The sequence below is a fragment of the Macaca fascicularis genome, chromosome 1 (genome assembly GCF_037993035.2).
Source record: "Macaca fascicularis isolate 582-1 chromosome 1, T2T-MFA8v1.1".
Classification (NCBI taxonomy): domain Eukaryota; kingdom Metazoa; phylum Chordata; class Mammalia; order Primates; family Cercopithecidae; genus Macaca; species Macaca fascicularis.
This window is the reverse complement of record NC_088375.1, coordinates 219225027-219243193: the sequence shown is the minus strand read 5'-3', so window position 1 is coordinate 219243193 and position 18167 is coordinate 219225027. Positions and strand designations below refer to the sequence as shown.

General features: G+C 41.0%; 1 protein-coding gene across 3 annotated transcripts in view; it reads left to right on the top strand.

The window, feature by feature from the left end:
• SPEN (spen family transcriptional repressor) overlaps positions 1–18167 on the top strand; it is a 98502-nt gene that overhangs the window by 22316 nt on the left and 58019 nt on the right. The window contains exons 2-3 of one of the 3 annotated variants that reach the window (XM_005544696.4): positions 8557–8877; positions 11935–12411. In XM_005544696.4, coding sequence (XP_005544753.3) covers positions 8557–8877; positions 11935–12411 — 798 coding nt within the window. Of the gene's footprint in view, positions 1–8556; positions 10139–11934; positions 12412–18167 lie in introns of all 3 variants that reach the window. The other 2 variants (XM_074019347.1, XM_045379955.2) reach the window with 2 other exon arrangements.

The window sequence follows — 18167 nt, the reverse complement described above, 5'->3', positions numbered from 1 at the left end:
AAAGCTTTGTGTAATTGATGCTTTGGAAGTTATGGAGTAAGTTTCTTATGCAGTTGATGAAAACAATTTTAGAATGGGAGGGGTCTTCTTTTCACATACCAACAAACTGAAAATTGTAAATAAATGTCATGAGGCTAGGGATCTATGTTTTGTTCCCAGGATGTGTTAAGCTTCTCGAACAACGCCTTTTTTTCTTTTTTGAGATGGAGCCTGGCTCTGTCGCCCAGGCTGGATCTCGACCCACTGCATCCTCACTGCCTCCCAGGTTCAAGTGATTCTCCTGCCTCAGCCTCCTGAGTAGCTGGGATTACAGGCGTGCGCCAACACACCTGGCTAAGTTTTGTATTTTTAGTAGAGATGGGATTTCACCATGTTGGTCAGGCTGGGTCTCAAAATCCTGACTTCGTGATCCGCCCGCCTCAGCCTCCCAAAGTGCTGGGATTACAGGCGTAAGCCACCATGCCTGGCCTGAACAGTGGCTTTTAAAACCATATAGTTAATAACAGAATCAGGATTAGAACCCTGGTCACTTTTCTCATGTATTTTCTATTCTTTTCTGTTTTCAGATCAAGTCTTGCTCTGTCGCCCAGGCTGGAGTGCAGTGGCACGATCTTGGCTCACTGCAACCTCCACCTCCTGACCTCAAGCAATTCTCATGCCTCAGCCTCCTGAGTAGCTGGGATTACAGATGTGCACTACCACACCCAGCTAATTTTTTTGGATTTTTAGTAGAGATGGGGTTTCACCGTGTTGGCCAGGCTGATCTCAAACTGTTGTCCTCAAGTGATCCACCCACCTCAGCCTCCCAAAGTGCTGGGATTAGAGGTGTGAACCATTGCACCCGGCCATGTGTTTTCTCCACTATATCACATTGTCCTCAAATGCGAAATCTGAGGTCATCAATATACTGAAATTGGCCAGGTGTGGTGGCTCAAGCCTATAATCTCAGCACTTTGGGAGGCCAAGACTGGCGGATCACCTGAGGTCAGGAGTTCACAACCAGCCTGGCCAACATGGTGAAACCCCGTCTCTACCAACAATACAAAAATTAGCTGGTCATGGTGACCCATTCCTGTAATCCCAGCTACTTGGGAAGCTGAGGCAGGAGAATCACTGAAACCCTGGAGTTTCAGTGGTGGAGGTTGCAGTGAACTGAGATCGTGCCACTGCACTCCAGCCTAGGCAACAGAGCGAGACTCAGTCTTAAAAAAAAAAAAAAAAATCATCTTTGTATGTATGTATCTCTTCAGGCACTTCTAAGACTGTCAGTGCTTATTATATGGATTGCTAAATATTGAAAAGAGATCAAACATTCAGGACACCTGGCATTATTTTGGGTAACTTTTCATTCTTTCTTGAAAACTTAGAAGAGTATAGTGTATATTGACCAAATTTTAGTGATAGGGAAGTTTTTTGTTTTGTTTTGAGATGGAGTCTCTCTCAGTTGCCAAGACTGGAGTGCAGTGGTGTGATCTCGGCTCACTGCAACCTCTGCCTCCCAGGTTCAAGCGATTCCCCTACCTCAGCCTCCCGAGTAGCTGGGATTACAGGTGCATGCCAACACACCCAGGTAATTTTTCTGTGTGTGTGTTTTAGTAGAGACGGGATTTCGCCATGTAGGCCAGAATGGTCTCCATTTCCTGACCTGGTGGTCCGCCCGCCTCGGCCTCCCAAAGTGCTGAGATTACAGGCCTGAGCCACCGCGCCTGGCATTTTTTTTTTTTTTTTTTTTTTTTTTTTTTTAAAGACGAGGTCTTGTTCTATTGCCCAGACTGGAGTGCAGTGGCACAATAATGCCTCACTGCAGCTTCAAGTTCCTGGGCTCAAGCAATCCTCCTGCCTCAGCCTCCCAAGTAGCTGGGACTACACCACCACCCAGCTAATTTTTTTAAAAAATTATTTATTTATTTTGGGGTGTCACTATTTGCCCAGCCTAGTCTCGAACTGTGGGGCTCAAGAATTCTCTTACCTTGGCCTCCCAAATTACAGGGATTACAGGCATGAGCCCCATGCTTAGCTGTGAAGATTTTTAAAACATAACCAGTTTAGTATTGTCTTTTTTTTTTTTTTTTTTTTTTTGAGATGAAGTCTTGCTCTGTCGCCTGGCTGGAGTGCAGTGGCGCTATCTCGGCTCACTGCAAGCTCCACCTTCTGGGTTCACGCCATTCTCCTGCCTCAGCCTCCAGAGTAGCTGGGACTGCAGACACCTGCCACCAAGCCCAGCTAATTTTTTGTAGTTTTAGTAGAGACGGAGTTTCACCGTGTTAGCCAGGATGGTCTCGATCTCCTGACCTCGTGATCCATGTAGTAGTGTCTTTAAAAATTGTTAAAGGCAAACTCATTGTTTTATACTGCACTGTGTAGCGTTCAAGTAGAATTTCTTAGCTTTATTTTTTCTCTGGTTTTGATTTTCTTTAAAAAATTGTTTTAAATAGATACGGGGTCTTGCTATGTTTCCCAGGCTGGTCTCAAACTCCTGAGTTGAAGTGATCCTCCCACCTCAGCCTCCCAAAGTGGTGCGATTACAGGCATGAACCATCATGCCTGGCCAATTTCAGTTTTCTTAATTCTTTAAAAGTTACAAATGAGGACAGGGTGCCACTGCAGGTTGACACCTGTAACCGCAGTACTTTGGGAGGCCGAGATGGGAGGATCACTTGAGCTCAGGAGTTTGAGATCAGCCTAGATAACACAGCGAGATCCTGTCTGTATTAAAAATAAATTAGCTGGGTGTGGTGTCGTGCGTCTGTAGTCCTAGCTGATAGGGAGGCTGAGGTGGGATGGTCACTTGAGTCCAGGAGGTTGAGACTACAGTGAGCTGTGATCAAGCCACTGTACTCCAGCCTGGGCTCCCTGTTTCCAAATAAAAACTACAAATGAGTTAGCTTATTACCATAACCAGTGACCATGTTATTTTAGAAACTGATATATTTATTCTTATTACTGGAGAATATTGCATAGGCAGGTTCTCTGGAAACTTATAGCTAAGGCTTGATATTGTTAATAAAAAAAAGGAAAATATATCTAACTGTGATTTGATTATTCTTGTTCTTTTTTACTTAATAAATGTCAGGTAAATGGTTTAGTTTGAATACTGGAGGGATGCTCGAATACTAAAGGAAATGTGGTGTTTTGGAAAGAGTAGACAAAGTCAGGAAATCATATTTACCAGCTAAGTTTTCACGGATATGAAGATTTAAGCAGCCCTTTTTGTTTATTTAAAATTTGGGAGTTTCCAGTCTTCTTAGTGTAAAAGAGTAGTGTTGATTTGTTCTCTTTGTTAAATTTGGAGATAAATTTGTGGTTTGTTTTCAAAAAAGGTACTTTCCTTATACAAAAATGATATGAGCAGTGAGCGCACCTTTGTAAGAAAGGATTATGCTTTGATTTTTTTTTTTTTAGACGGAGTCTCGCTGTGTCTCCCAGGCTGGAGTGCAGTGGCGTGATCTCGGCTCACTGCAAGCTCCGCCTCCCGGGTTCACGCCATTCTCCCGCCTCAGCCTCCCAAGTAGCTGAGACTACAGGCGCCCGCCACCACGCCCGGCTAGTTTTTTGTATTTTTAGTAGAGACGGGGTTTCACCATGTTAGCCAGGATGGTCTCGATCTCCTGACCTCGTGATCCACCCGCCTCGGCCTCCCAAAGTGCTGGGATTACAGGCTTGAGCCACCGCGCCTGGCCTATGCTTTGATTTTTGTTCTGTGTGCATTCATCTATGCTTTAATTTTAATTTTATTTTTATTTTTATTTATTTTTTTGAGACGGAGTCTCGCTCTGTCGCCCAGGCTGGACAGTGTAGTGGTGGAATCTGGGCTCACTGCAAGCTCTGCCTCCTGATCTCAAGCCATTCTCCCACCTCAGCCTTCCAGGTGGCTAGGACTGCAGGCACATGCCACCACATCTGGCTAATGTTTGTATTTTTTGTAGAGACAAGGTTTCTCCATATTGCCCATGCTGATCTCAAACTCCCGAGCTCAAGTGATCCTCCTGCTTCAGCCTCCCAAAGTGCTAGGATTACAGGTGTGAGCTACCATACCCTACCTGCGTTGAGTATTTAGTTCCTCATTCCATATGTATTTCTTTTGTATTCAGCTCTTTAGAGTTTAAACTTAAACATTTGTGTCCTTTGACTAAGTTATTTGTTGCTTCCTTCTTTGTTGTTTTCTGTTCTTTTTATTTTTTAGGGAGGAGAAAAATCTATGTGAACTTGAGTTTAGTGATAAACTGTGTATATGTGTATGTTGGGGGAGTAAAAGATGTAATATGAAATTTATTTTAATCACTTAAAATTTACAATTCAGTGTCATTAAGTACATTCACAGTGTTGTGTAACCATCATCACTATAGTCAGAACTTTTTCATCATCCCATATAGAAACTTTACCTATTAAGCAATACTTCCCATTCCTGTTTTCTCCCACGTCCTGGTAATCTGTTCTACTTTCTTTACGAATTTGACTGTTCTAAATACCTCATATAAGTGGGATCATGTACTATTTGTCCTTTTGTATGTAGCTTATTTCATTTAGCGTAATGTTTTCAAGGTTTTATTCATGTTGTAGTGTGTTATCAGAACCTCTTTCTTTTTAATATCTTATATTCCATTATATGTGTGTTCCACATTTTATCTCTTCATCCATTGCTGGCCATTTGTGTTGTTTACACCCTTTTGCCTATTGTGAATAGTGCTGCACTGAACATTGGTGGACACATACTTGTTTGAATCCCAATTTTCATTTCTTTGGACTGAAATTGCTGAGTCATATGGTAATTCTCTGGTTAACTTTTTGAGAAAATGCCAAACTTTTTCACAGGACTGTGCAGCATTTTACATGCCTACCAGCTATGCATAAGGATTTAAATTTCTCTCTCTCTTTTTCTGTTTTAGATGGAGTCTTGCTCTGTCGCCAGGCTGGAGTACAGTGGCGCGATCTTGGCTCACTGCAACCTCCATCTCCTGGGTTCAAGCGATTCCCCTGCCTCAGCCTCCTGAGTAGCTGGGACTACAGGCACACGCCACCATGCCCAGCCAAAAACAAAAAAATGAAAAACCAGAAAAGAAGTGTTTGCAAGGATGTACTTTTTTTTTATTTTTTAGAGTTTTAAAAATATAGCCATGGCTGGGCATGGTGGCTCAAACCTGTAATCCCAGCACTTTGGGAGGCTGAGGTAGGTGGATCACCTGAGGTCATGAGTTTGAGACCAGCCTGACTAATATGGTGATACCCCCCCCCCCCCGTCTCTACTAAATACCAAAAATTAGCTGGGCGTGGTGGCACATGCCTGTAATCTCAGCTACTTGGGAGGCTGAGGTAGGAGAATTGCTTGAACCCGGGAGGCAGAGGTTACAGTGTGCCGAGATTGCTCCATTGCACTTCAGCCTGGGCAACAAGAGTGAAACTCCGTCTCAAAAAAAAAAAAAAGCCATTCTTGGCCAGGCAAGGTGGCTCACACTTGTAATCCCAGCACTTTGGGAGGCGGAGGTGGGCGGATCACAATGTCAGGAGTTCAAGACCAGCCTGGTCAACATGGTGAAACCCGTCTCTACTAAAAATACAAAAATGAGCTGAGCGTGGTGGCAGGTGCCTATAATCCCAGCTACTCAGGAGGCTGAGGTAGGAGAATGGCTTGAACCTGGGAGGCAGAGATTGCAGTGAGCCGAGATCGTGCCACTGCACTTTAGCCTGGGTGACAGAGCTAGGCTGCAACTCAAAAGAAAAGCCATTATCTTGGGTGTGAAGTAGTATGTCTTGTTTTTGTTTTTGTTTTGAGACAGAGTCTTAGTCTGTCACCTAGGCTGGAGTGCTGTAGCACAATCTTGGCTCACTACAGCCTTGAACTTAGGGGCTCAGGTGATCTACCTGCTTCGGCCTCTTGAGCAGCTGCTTGGACCACAGGCGCACATGCCACCATGCCCAGCTACTTTTTTTTTTGTTTCTTCATAGAGTCAGGGTCTTGCTTTGTTGCCCAGGCGGGTCTCAAACTACTGGGCTCAAGTGTTCTTCATGCCTCAGCCTCCCAGAGTGCTGGGATTATGGTGTGAGCCACTGTGCCCAGCTTGAAATAGTATCATATGGTGGTTTTGATTTGTATTTCCTTAATTACTAAAGATTTTGAGCATCTTCTCATGTGCTTGTCTGCCATCTGTATATCTTTTTGGCTGAAATGTTTTGCCCATTTAAAGAAAAATGGATAGAGTTGTAAGATTTCTTGTGTTCTAGATACAAGTCCTTTGTCAAATACATTGGATGGCATTATTTTGTGTTTGTGTGGAAAGAACTATTTCAATCCCTATCGGGTTTTTTTTTTTTCTAAATTGAAAAGGTCCTTTTTGGGGATCTCTCTGAAACTATTCTGGTGGTTTGGGGGCTGCTCAGTAAAGGGGGAAAAAGGACATTTTAATAAATTAATTTGTGCCAAATAGTTTTATTACTTCTATTTCAGTTTCCTGATGAAACTGGTTTTAGGATTATGTTTCCTTTGTATGAGGTGGTAACTTAAATCATGCTAGGGGATATAAAAAAGAAAAATTCTGGTTTGTGATAAAGTCAGCTTCTTCAGAGGAAGTGTAAACTTATGACTGTCGATTGTCAGCAAAATAAGTGTTATATTTAAAAGCGCTTGTGCCTGCCTTTCTAAAATGCCAAATTACGAGTACATAAAATTGTAAGTATTAACTCCTAATGAAACTTATGGTATTTTCATGATTTTCTTTAGTGATTACAAATTTTATTTCTCATGTGCTTCAAAATGTAACAAGTATCTCAAAATTTTTCTTTACAGACATTGTACACTTTTTTTGGAATAAAAATTAGAATGTATGGTCTATCAAAAGATTTTCTTAGATTTATTAATCTATATAAATTAAGATGGAGTCTTGCTCTGTCACTCAGACAGCAGTGCAGTGGTGCGATCTCGACTTACTGCAACCTCCACCTCCCAGGTTCCAGCGATCCTCCCCCACCTCAGCCTCCTGAGTAACTGGAATTACAGATGTGTGCCAACATGCCTGGCTAATTTTTGTATTTTTAGTAGAGACAGGTGTTTCACCATATTGGCCAGGTTGGTCCCGAACTCCTGACCTCAAATGATCCACCTGCATGGGCCTCCCAAAGTGCTGGGATTACAGGTGTGAGTCACGGTACACTTTGGGAGGCCGAGGCAGGCGGATCACGAGGTCAAGAGATCGAGACCATCCTGGCCAACATGATGAAACCCTGTCTCTACTAAAAATACAAAAAATTAGCTGGGCGTGGTGGTGCGTGCCTGTAGTCCCAGCTACTCGGGAGGCTGAGGTAGGAAAATTGCTTGAACCTAGGAGGTGGAAGTTGCAGTGAGCTGAGATCATGCCACTGCACTCCAGCCTGGCAACAGAGCGAGACTCCGTCTCAAAAAAAGAGAAAAATTAGACTATCACTTGCAAGTGGACACAAAAATATTTGGATTTATTTTTGCCTTTAAGTAAGGAGTGTTTGAGTACTTCAGTTTTCCAGTATGATTGTCACTTAATGAATTAAGTTAAAATGAAAATGAAATCTGTAAAATAGCTATATATAGTTTTTATTTTAATAGGAAGTTTTACAGATTTTTAAATTACTTTGATTCTATCTTAGGTTTAGTAGTCCTTTTTAGACTATAAATATTTCTAAAAGCTTCTGAGAAGTGTGTTTCAAGGCCTGGTGCTGTGGCTCACACCTGTAATCCCAGTACTTTGGGAAGCCAAGGCAGCGGATCACCTGAGGTCAGGAGTTCGAGACCAGCCTGGGCAACATGGTGAAACCCCGTCTCTACTAAAAATACAAAAAAAATTAGTTGGGTGTGGTGGCACATGCCTGTAATCCCAGCTTCTTGGGAGGCTGAGGCACGAGGATTACTTGAACCTGGGAGTCGGAGGTTGTAGTAAGTGCACTCCAGTCTGGGTGACAGAGTGAGACACTGTCTCAAAAGGAAAAAAAAAAAAAAAGAGAAGTGCATTTCAGCTAGGTGTTCTAGAAAAGTAAAAAGGTGAAGGGGAGTTTAGTAAATATTATATTTAAGAAATGAGAGTAGGCCGGGCGTGGTGGCTCATGCCTGTAATCCCAGCACTTTGGGAGGCCAAGACGGGCGGATCATGAGGTCAGGAGATCGAGACCATCCTGGCTAACACGGTGAAACCCCATCTCTACTAAAAAATACAAAAAAAAAAAATAGCCAGACGTGGTGGTGGGCGCCTGTAGTCCCAGCTACTCGGGAGGCTGAGGCAGGAGAATGGGGTGAACCTGGGAGGCGGAACTTGCAGTGAGCCGAGATCGTGCCACTGCACTCCAGCCTGGGCAAGAGCGAGACTCCGTCTCAAAAAAAAAAAAAAAAGAAAAAAGAAATGAGAGTAATAATGTGGTGCAGATATTTTCCCCAGAGAGAAAAATGTAAGTGTAAAAGAGATCCATTTGAAAAGTCATTTTGCAGGTCGTCCCTCCTACATACATAACGCAAATTGTCCAAAAAAAAAAAAAAAGTCTAAAAACTTATTTTGGAAAATTACTGATATGCAGCAATAACGTTGACTTTATTTTTTCCAGATATGGCCGCGTGGAAAGTGTCAAAATTCTCCCCAAGAGGGGATCTGAAGGAGGAGTGGCTGCCTTTGTGGATTTTGTGGACATCAAAAGTGCACAGAAAGCTCACAACTCGGTCAACAAAATGGGAGATAGAGACCTACGCACGGATTATAATGAACCAGGCACCATCCCGAGTGCTGCTCGGGGATTGGATGATACAGTTTCCATAGCATCTCGTAGTAGAGAGGTTTCTGGGTTCAGAGGAGGTGGTGGAGGGCCTGCTTATGGTCCCCCACCGTCACTTCATGCACGAGAAGGACGTTATGAGCGGAGACTTGATGGGTAAGTTCCAAGGTTTCTGTAGGCAGGTATTTTGTATTTGATGTGGTGAGAAACAGAAACTCATATTTAGGGGCCCCAGACGGATTTAAAGTTTTGGGCATTCTCAAAGTTTCCTATTTTGGGTTGGAAACGGAAGTGATTTCTATCCCAATGGCTGGTATCTTATGGAATCATAGAGGATATTTCCTGCAGCTGATTGGATATCTGTTCCTGAGATATAATGTGATGGAAGATTTCCTATGGAAGCATCATTTTTGGAGTTACCTGTCTTCTAGAATTAATTATTCCTTCTCTTGGATAATGTTAAGTCCTTCCTTGGATATATCCCTTCTACCTGATGGAGCTATTTGGCTTTTGTGTTCATACTATATGGAATATTTCTGGAATATTAGAGCCTACAGATTCTTTTAGAAGTTGATATCTGCCTCTCCATTTTCACTACATAAAATGTACAAACAAATTGGATTGTCACAAAATAATCTAGCAGACCATAATGATTCAACCACTTGGATTCTACAAACAATACTTTAACATGGAAATGTGTACTTGGATGAAGAAGAGAGAAGGCAATGCTTGATTTTTCCATTTTGGATCTACACAATTTCTGTATTGTTGGAATTACACTCTTTGATGGAATGGGGAAAAATTAAAATGATGGACGTTTCCTAAATCCTGGAATATAGCCATTCTTTTCTAATTGCTGGGATATATGGGATGTCATGCTGTCAAGATTCCACTAGCCCAGGGAAAGAGGATTACTATATCATTTCTTAAGCAAGTTGCTGTCCAATTAAAGGTACTTTAGCTTTGAACACATGGTGATGATCAGTTGTGGATACAGCAATCAAAATTGACTGGGCTGGATGGCTACAAAAGTGAACTATTGGCGAGCAACTGTGCCTTCCTCATTTGTTGGAATTGTAGAGGATATTTCCTCTTCTGCCAGCTGCCTGATTCATATTTAGGGCTGGAAATATTTATGAATGTGGATAAATTTCTAATTGTCTACTATCTCAAGAAAGAAGTCTGGGGGTTTGAGAGTTACAGTTTGTCTGGGACTACTTGCTTCCAGTGGAATTATTTTGTCTGGTCACTAAGATTTTTTTTTTTCTTGTGGTTCATCTAAATATCATTTGACACCTTTGCCCATTAAGAAGGTGGATTACCCCCATAAGAGGGGCCAAAATTGGGGAAGTTATGTTCACAATTCTCTCCCTAGATTTAATTGGGATTATAGGTCGTGTTTCCACACTTGGAAAAGGTTGGTATGTCCTGACCTGTGTATATTAGCCCCTCTCCTAACCCAAGTCAAACTCTCTTTTTTCCCCCACTAACTCTAGAAGTATTTAGTACTAATAGTGAATCAGAGAATAGCCATTAGATTTCAGCTCTGCTAGCTCTTGTGCCTGCCTTCTGTATCTTCTTAATGGATAAAAACGTTGCATATTTATAAAATAGCAGCTGTAGCAGTAATTGTCCTGGAACTTTTTTGCCTATTGCTTCTGTTAAATCATTAATAATGGCTTTCACTGATTAACATTTGATAGGGTGCTAAATTAATTATTTATGGCATTTTCTCTTAAGTCTCAAAGGAAACCCTCTTATTTGTTAGACATTGAAATACAAAAATTTTGAAACTGTAGTAAATAAAAGAGAAACTCATTTAATACATTTAAGTAGGAAAGATATAGAATGTTTATCATGCTAGTTTTTCACGATAGCAGCAGAAAAGCTAAACTAAGCCTAGGAAGGTGGGGTTGCTACTAAGAGAAATGATGGGTGAAAATGAGTATTAGTGGAGAGACCTGGAATCTAAGCATGTACTGGGGATCTAGTATTAATTGTTACAATATTTTGCCAGATACTCTTCATTGGAGAGATTCTAATTCTTTATGTTTCATGATTCCTTAATCCCTTTTGATAGAAGATAGATCCAGAGATGGGTTGAAGAGAAACTCAAGTGAAATGGTCTTTTAGGAGCTGAGTTCTAGTTCTCTACAAAAGTAGAGAACTTATGATTTCTTTTTAGGATTATAATTAGTTTTTAATATTAACACATAATTGCATGTGTGTAATTGCACATGCGACATGTTTTGTACTTTTTAGGTTGACAGATATTCACATCCTACTAAATGATTTTTTAAATTAAGTTATTTTGCTAATAGCGACCTTAGAATATCTTGTAGTTCCTAATGTTGCCTAATTTCATCACAGGCAATTTGAGTATAGCTAAAAGCTAAAAGAATATATTTCCTGCAGCCATTAAGTGTATACATTAAGAAATTGAATCATGGAATAGTCATTTTTAAAGTCATTTGGAATTTGATGACACAGGAGTAATTTTTATTTTTAGTTAAATTTACGTAGCGTAGCATATGGTAACCTAATATTTTGATATTTGAAGTGGTTTTTTTTGAGATTCTATTTTTAGTATTAAATGTAATTGGGTACCTCTGTGCAGTCTGTGTAGTCTAGTTTATGTAGTCTAGTAATTTTTTATAATTATCCAAGCAGTCAAAACTTAATGAAACAGTTAAACTTAGAAAATTTTTTCTGGACTTCTTGAAAGTCCTTCCTACTGTTGAGACATGCGCTGCAGCAGGGCTTTCATGTCTGAGTTAAAACATAGCATGGAAATGTGGCCTAAAAGAAATTTGTGAATAAATAAAATTTGGTATATACTTTAATCAGATGAAAGTGTAAAAACTTTCATATTATTAAAATAGTCTCCTCTTGTTCCGTTAACATGAAAAGGAGATTGTATATTTATGTATGCAAGTCAGAAAATCTCTAATAAAGTGAGCAACTGAGCTGCAGAACACTAGTCATGAAAGCCCAATATACAATGAAAACAATGATTCATCAGCTGTGAAAATAATTTTTGGAGTCAAGTAAAATGTTAAGCTTGTTAGCGTTTGCTTACTAAGTAGGTTAATGCTGTTTAGAAAATGACCAGTTGCAAAGACAAAGACAATGCTGAAGTGAATGTTTGCATGACTTGCTTTTAGTTTTGCTTGCTCCTTTCTGATTAAATATTTTTCCCCCTCCTAAATGCAGGGCTTCAGATAACAGGGAGCGTGCTTATGAACATAGTGCCTATGGACACCATGAACGGGGGACGGGAGGATTTGATCGGACAAGACATTACGATCAGGATTACTATAGAGATCCTCGAGAGCGGACTTTACAACATGGGCTCTATTATGCTTCTCGGAGTCGAAGTCCAAATCGCTTTGATGCTCATGACCCCCGATATGAACCTAGGGCTCGCGAGCAGTTTACACTGCCGAGTGTGGTACACAGGGATATCTACAGGGATGATATTACCCGGGAGGTACGAGGCAGAAGGCCAGAGCGGAATTACCAGCACAGCAGGAGTCGGTCACCACATTCATCCCAGTCTAGAAATCAGTCTCCTCAGAGACTGGCTAGCCAAGCGTCTAGACCCACAAGGTCCCCTAGCGGCAGCGGCTCTAGAAGTAGATCCTCCAGTAGTGATTCAATCAGCAGCAGCAGTAGTACCAGCAGTGACAGGTAGGTTAACAGCCTTTTGTTATAACAGATGAGCTAGCTTTAAATAAATTCTCAACAATCAGTGGGAATGGTTTCAGCATAGTATTATTTTTTAAAGTAATCTTGGATCATATATGTATGTAATCAGTAAAGAAACTGGCATGTGGCTTTTGAATTAACTGTTCTAAGTACCTGAAGTTAAGTGATGATTTGCAAAGTGCTATTTTATCCTCCAGATGCACAGTATTAAAATTAAATGATCAAAGAGGAAGGGAGGTGGTGACTCTAGCTGTGCAAGGCAAATCTTGTGACACTGAAAATATGGTATCTCTTTAACATTTTTAATTTTGTAGGTGTATAATACCAATTTATTTCTATTATTTTGAAGATTTGTAAAAGCTGATTAAATATGTATTGGTGAAATATATTGTTGACACATTTATTATCAATGACTAAATCAACTTATGAACAAATTTTAGCTAATTTTAACATCAGGATGGTAACCAATTTATAAACTCAAGTAGAAAAGCTTCCTTTGAATGCAGGTTGTAACTTTACTGTTCTCTAAACTGATCTCACTAGTTGAGAATTTCTTTCTACAAATAATAATAATTATTTTTTAAAGACAGAGTCTCGCTCTGTCACCAAGGCTGGAGTGCGGTGGTGCAGTCTCAGCTCATGGCAACCTCTGCCCCCTGGGTTCCAGCAGTCCTCCTGCCTCAGCCTTCCAAGTAGCTGGGATTACAAACGTGTGCCACCACGCCTGGCTAATTTTGTATTTTTAGTAAAGATGAGGTTTTGCCATGTTGGCCAGGCTGTTCTTGAACTCCTGACCTCCAGTAATTTGCCCTCCTCCGTCTCTCAAATTGCGGGGATTACAGGCATGAGCCAGAGTGCCCAACCAAGGAGTTTTATTCGAAAAGCAAAAATAGCAAGTTAAAGGTAATCTTAATAAGAAACTTAGCTTCAAACCTAGTTATATGGATTTTGAAATCACAGATCTAGGTATATGGTATAGATTATCCTTTAAGTAATCTGGGATAAGTTATTTACGTTCTTCAGGTCTTAGCTTTCCTTTTTTTTTGACATGGAGTCTCACTCTTGTCACCTAGGCTGGAGTGCAATGGTGTGATTTTGGCTCACTGCATCCTCCACCTCCCGGGTTCAAGTGAGTCTCCTGCCTCAGCCTCCCAAGTAGCTGAGATTGCAGGCGCCCACCACCATGCCCAGCCAATTTTTGTATTTTTAGTAGAGACGGGGTTTCACTGTGTTGGCCAGGTTGCTCTCTAACTCCTGACCTCAGGTGATCCACTTGCCTTGGCCTCCCAGAGTGTTGGGATTACTGGCGTGAGCTACCGTGCCTGGCTAAGCTTTCTCATTTTTAATAAGGACCTTAATAAAGTTATTGTGAAAATTAAAATGAAAACTTGATGTAAAATGCTTACTTTGATACCTAGTATATGTTTAAAAAAATGCTGCTATTCAATTTGTTAAACCCATATGACCTACTTTTCAGTTTAGGTGGTATATATTTAAAATTTACAGTCAAATTCTTTGACCTGATCAAAAGGCTCAGATTACTTTTCTTTTGCCTGCTTAAAATTAAGCAAGTGGTCATGTAGTTGAATGGCTATTTTTAGGCTTCCTAAATTTTCTTATTCAAAATAATACGTGAAAACATTTTGTTTATCCGTCTGCCTATCTAGATATAATTCAAACATTCTGGAAGATTTTGCATATTAAAATGAAACGAGCATATAGTTTAGGAAGTCAGGAAAGTCGCGTTCTGTGCTCAGCTCTCAAGCCCTGTGACATGGATGAAAACTCTTTTGCTTTTATTTGGTATGCTGTCTAAATAAATGATAGATGAAATTCATTTGAACCATATAAGCTAATTATAAAATCTTGTTTTTCCACTTTTTTTCTGCATAGAATTGTCTAAAATACTCAAGTTTTTGTCATTTTCCACAAACCTACCTCATTAAAAAGCTGTGACTGCATTCCATTGGATCAAAACTTATTGAAAAGGTGTTGAGGCACTGGGCGTGATGGCTCACACCTGTAATCCCAGCACTTTGGGAGGCTGAGGTCAGGAGTTCGAGACCAGCCTGGCCAACATGGTGGTACCCTGCCTCTACTAAAAGTACAAAAATTAGCCAGGCGTGGTGGCCATACCTGTAATCCCAGTTACTCAGGAGGCTTAGACAGGGGAATTGCTTGCATTTGGGAGGCAAGCCCCTGCACTCCAGCCTGGGTGACAGAGATGAGACTCTGTCTCAAAAAAAAAAAAAGAAAAGAGAAGGTGTTGAGCCTGGGCAAAGTGGCTCACGCCTGTAATTCCAGCACATTGGGAGGCTGAGGTGGGTAAATCACTTGAGGTCAGGAGTTCGAGACCAGTCTGGTCAATGGTAAAGCCCCGTCTCTACTAAAAATACAAAAATTAGCTGGGGGTGGTGGTGGATGCTTGTAATTCCTGCTACTCAGTAGGCTGAGGCAGGAGAATCGCTTGAGCCCAGGAGGCGGAGGTTGCAGTGAGCTGAGATCGCTAGAGGAGAATGATGCCTTCAGGGTAGCATTATACTTTGATGGGAGTATAATGGATCCACCCTCAGACTTGTAGGCTCAGAAGCTTGAAGCCAGAGGCGATCTGATGAATTTGATGGAGCTTAATCCCTGTTCATGTAATTTAAAAAAAAAAAAAAAAAGTGGTTCTATGCTTCTAAATATTTGCACTCAGAAAGATAACTGCTAGAAGGGTAGATGCACTTAGAAAATCTGCCTGTGGACTAAATTACAATAAAAAAGTTAGTGAGAAAGGGAATTTTTGATGATTATTTTATCACGTTAGGGTAGCTAGATGTATTCATTTATATACCAAAGGCTACAACCTAGAGGTTTGACATCTGACCAGCAGACAAAATTTCTTTTCTTTTTTTTTTTCTTTTGAGGAGGAGTCTTGCTCTGTTGCCCAGGCTGGAGTGCAGTGGCATGATCTCGGCTCACTGCAAGCTCTGCCTCGGAGGTTCATGCCATTCTCCCACCTCAGCCTCCTGAGTAGCTGGGACTACAGGCGCCTGTCACCACACCTGGCTAATTTTTTGTATTTTTAGTAGAGACGAGGTTTCACTGTGTTAGCCAGGATGGTCTCGATCTCCTGACCTTGCAATCCGCCTGCCTCGCCTTCCAAAGTCCTGGGATTACAGGTGTGAGCCACTGCGCCCGGCCCAGCAGACAAATTTAATTCATCTTGTATAGTGTTTTAAATTATTGCCAGTATTTAAAAAATTGGAATTTCCACCTAAAAGGCCAGATTTAGGCTCTTGTATGTTTTATTTCCCTCTGATTTGCACTGTAGGACCATACCTGACAAGGAAGTAAGGGATCCTGAAATCTGCTGGTTGAAGTCACCTTCTTACCATGGACTTGGGGAAGAATCATTGAGAGATTCTTGCTCTGTTCCCCCTTTCTTATGTGTGTAGATTCTTCCTTTTTATAGATCACTATTTTTTTTTCCTTTTGAGAGATTATAGAGCATTTACTTAGGTTATTGGTTTCATTTCATATATAGTCATATTTTCTAGAGCTAACAGATTTCAACCCTATATTTACACGTTGCTTTTAGTGAGTTACTTGAATCTCATTCATTAATTTATTGATTCCTTCTAATCTCACTGATGTGACAAATTTTATGTAATTGCAGCTTTTTTTTTTTTTTTTTAAAGACAGGGTTTCATTCTCACCCAGGCTGGAGTACAGTGGCGTGATCTTGGCTTACTTCAACCTCTGCCTTTCGGGTTCAAGCGATTCTCTTGACTCAGCCTCCTGAGGAGCTGGGATTACAGGCACTGCCACCATGCCTGGCTAGTATTTGTATTTTTTAGTAGAGACAGGGTTTCACCGTGTTGCCCAGGCTGATCTCGAACTCCTGACCTCAGGTGATCCGCCCGCCTTGGCCTCCCAGAGTGCTGGGATTACAGGCGTGAGCCACTGTGCCTGGAGTTTTTGTCATTTAAATTGTGATTGAAGCAAGTGTACAGAAATAATAATCCTCTGGTGTTCAGAGTTTACCCATTATTCCCTTTTATTAGATGTTCTCTTTTCCTCTATAATTATATTGAATTCAAAGTGTAATATTTTGAGATGTTATGAAATTCAGAATGTTCAGTTTTCCTTTTGGAAGAAATAAATTACTTCTTGTGATTTTTAAAACTTGTGAAACTGTGACATTCCTAAAGGTCCTTTAAAGATGTTTAAAGTTAGCACTTGTATAGTGGGCAAAATATAGCTTGGTTTTACCTATGGAAACAAGTTTGTCTTCTGTCTTCATGACTGATAGGGAAATTAATCAGTCTCCATCCTTATTAATTGTTACAGTTTTGATGAAATGAGTAAATATGGGATTAATGGCAGTCTAGTTGTGAAGTCCTTATAAATAACACACCGACTGTTTCTGCAAAACCATTTACAGTATTTAACTGGTGAGAACTGGGCCTTCATGGCTGCATGTGCTGCTATGTACTGCTTGACGTCTTTTCGTTTCTCTGTCATGGCCATATATTGAGCCACATGTCTTTTCAACAGAACATTTTAAATGCATAAATTCCACAGAAGCATTTATTTTAAAATCCCTTGATTGAAGTTGAACATACTTTATTTCTATAGTTCCCTATTATTGGATCCCCCCCCATCAAGTCATAAGAATTTCCTTCAGGCTGGGCGCGGTGACTCACACCTGTAATCCCAGCACGTTGGGAGGTTGAGGCGGGTAGATCATGAGGCCAGGAGTTCAAGATCAGCCTGGCCAAGATGGTGAAACCCCATCTCTACTAAAAATACAAAAATTAGCCAGGTGTAGTAGCGGGCACCTGTAATCCCAGCTACTCTGGTGGCTGAGTTGGGAGAATCGCTTGAACCTGGGAGATGGAGGTTGCAGTGAGCCAAGATCATACCACTGCACTCCAGCCTAGGCAACAGAGCAAGACTCCGTCTCAAAAAAAAAAAAAATTCTATTTGCCATAAGCCAAGGAATGCACAGGTACTAACTAGATTGGTGTGGACAGCTAGCACATGCTGGGCACATGCAATGGGACAACCTGTACTAGGATGAAAGGCACAGCCTAGAGGGCTGGCAGGTGTTGGGTAATGCTCAAGTTTTAGAGTGATGGCAGAAGAGTACGTTGGTAGGCCCTCATGGCTCTGCTTGGCAGCATCACAGGCCACATTCCCCCTGGGGCTCTTGGTTCCCCCAGGGTCCAACCAAGTCTGAGTCATGGGGCTAGGATGAAGTTTCCCTTCCCTCCTCAGCAGGAAACCCCCTTCTTCCCAGAAGAGAGAGGGGAAAGGAGGCAGTGGGTGACAGGGTCACTGCATCCATCAGAAATTGGAATTTTAGAGCAAGCTTTCTTAAATATATTTAAAAAATTAGAATGACCTGATTTTTTAGAAATGTATTTCTCACATTTTCATTGTATAGTTGTTACATTATTAAAATTTATTTTGCATTGTCATAAGCTAGAAGGATACAAGGGAGAAGCTTGGGAACAGGAAAGGGGGAAAGACAGACTCACACACAGTTCCTGGGCAGGGAAGCAGACATGTGAAAGCCTTTGTGATGTTTGCTTAAAGTAACAAGGAAAGCATATAGAACTTCAAGTAACCAGACTTTTCAGCTCTTATGCCATGTTAAGATACGGAAAGCCTTATGTCTCTCTCTTCTCCAGTGTGTTAGCTTTGCATTAGAACGATTTACTTTTTTTCTTTTTTTTTTGAAACAGAGT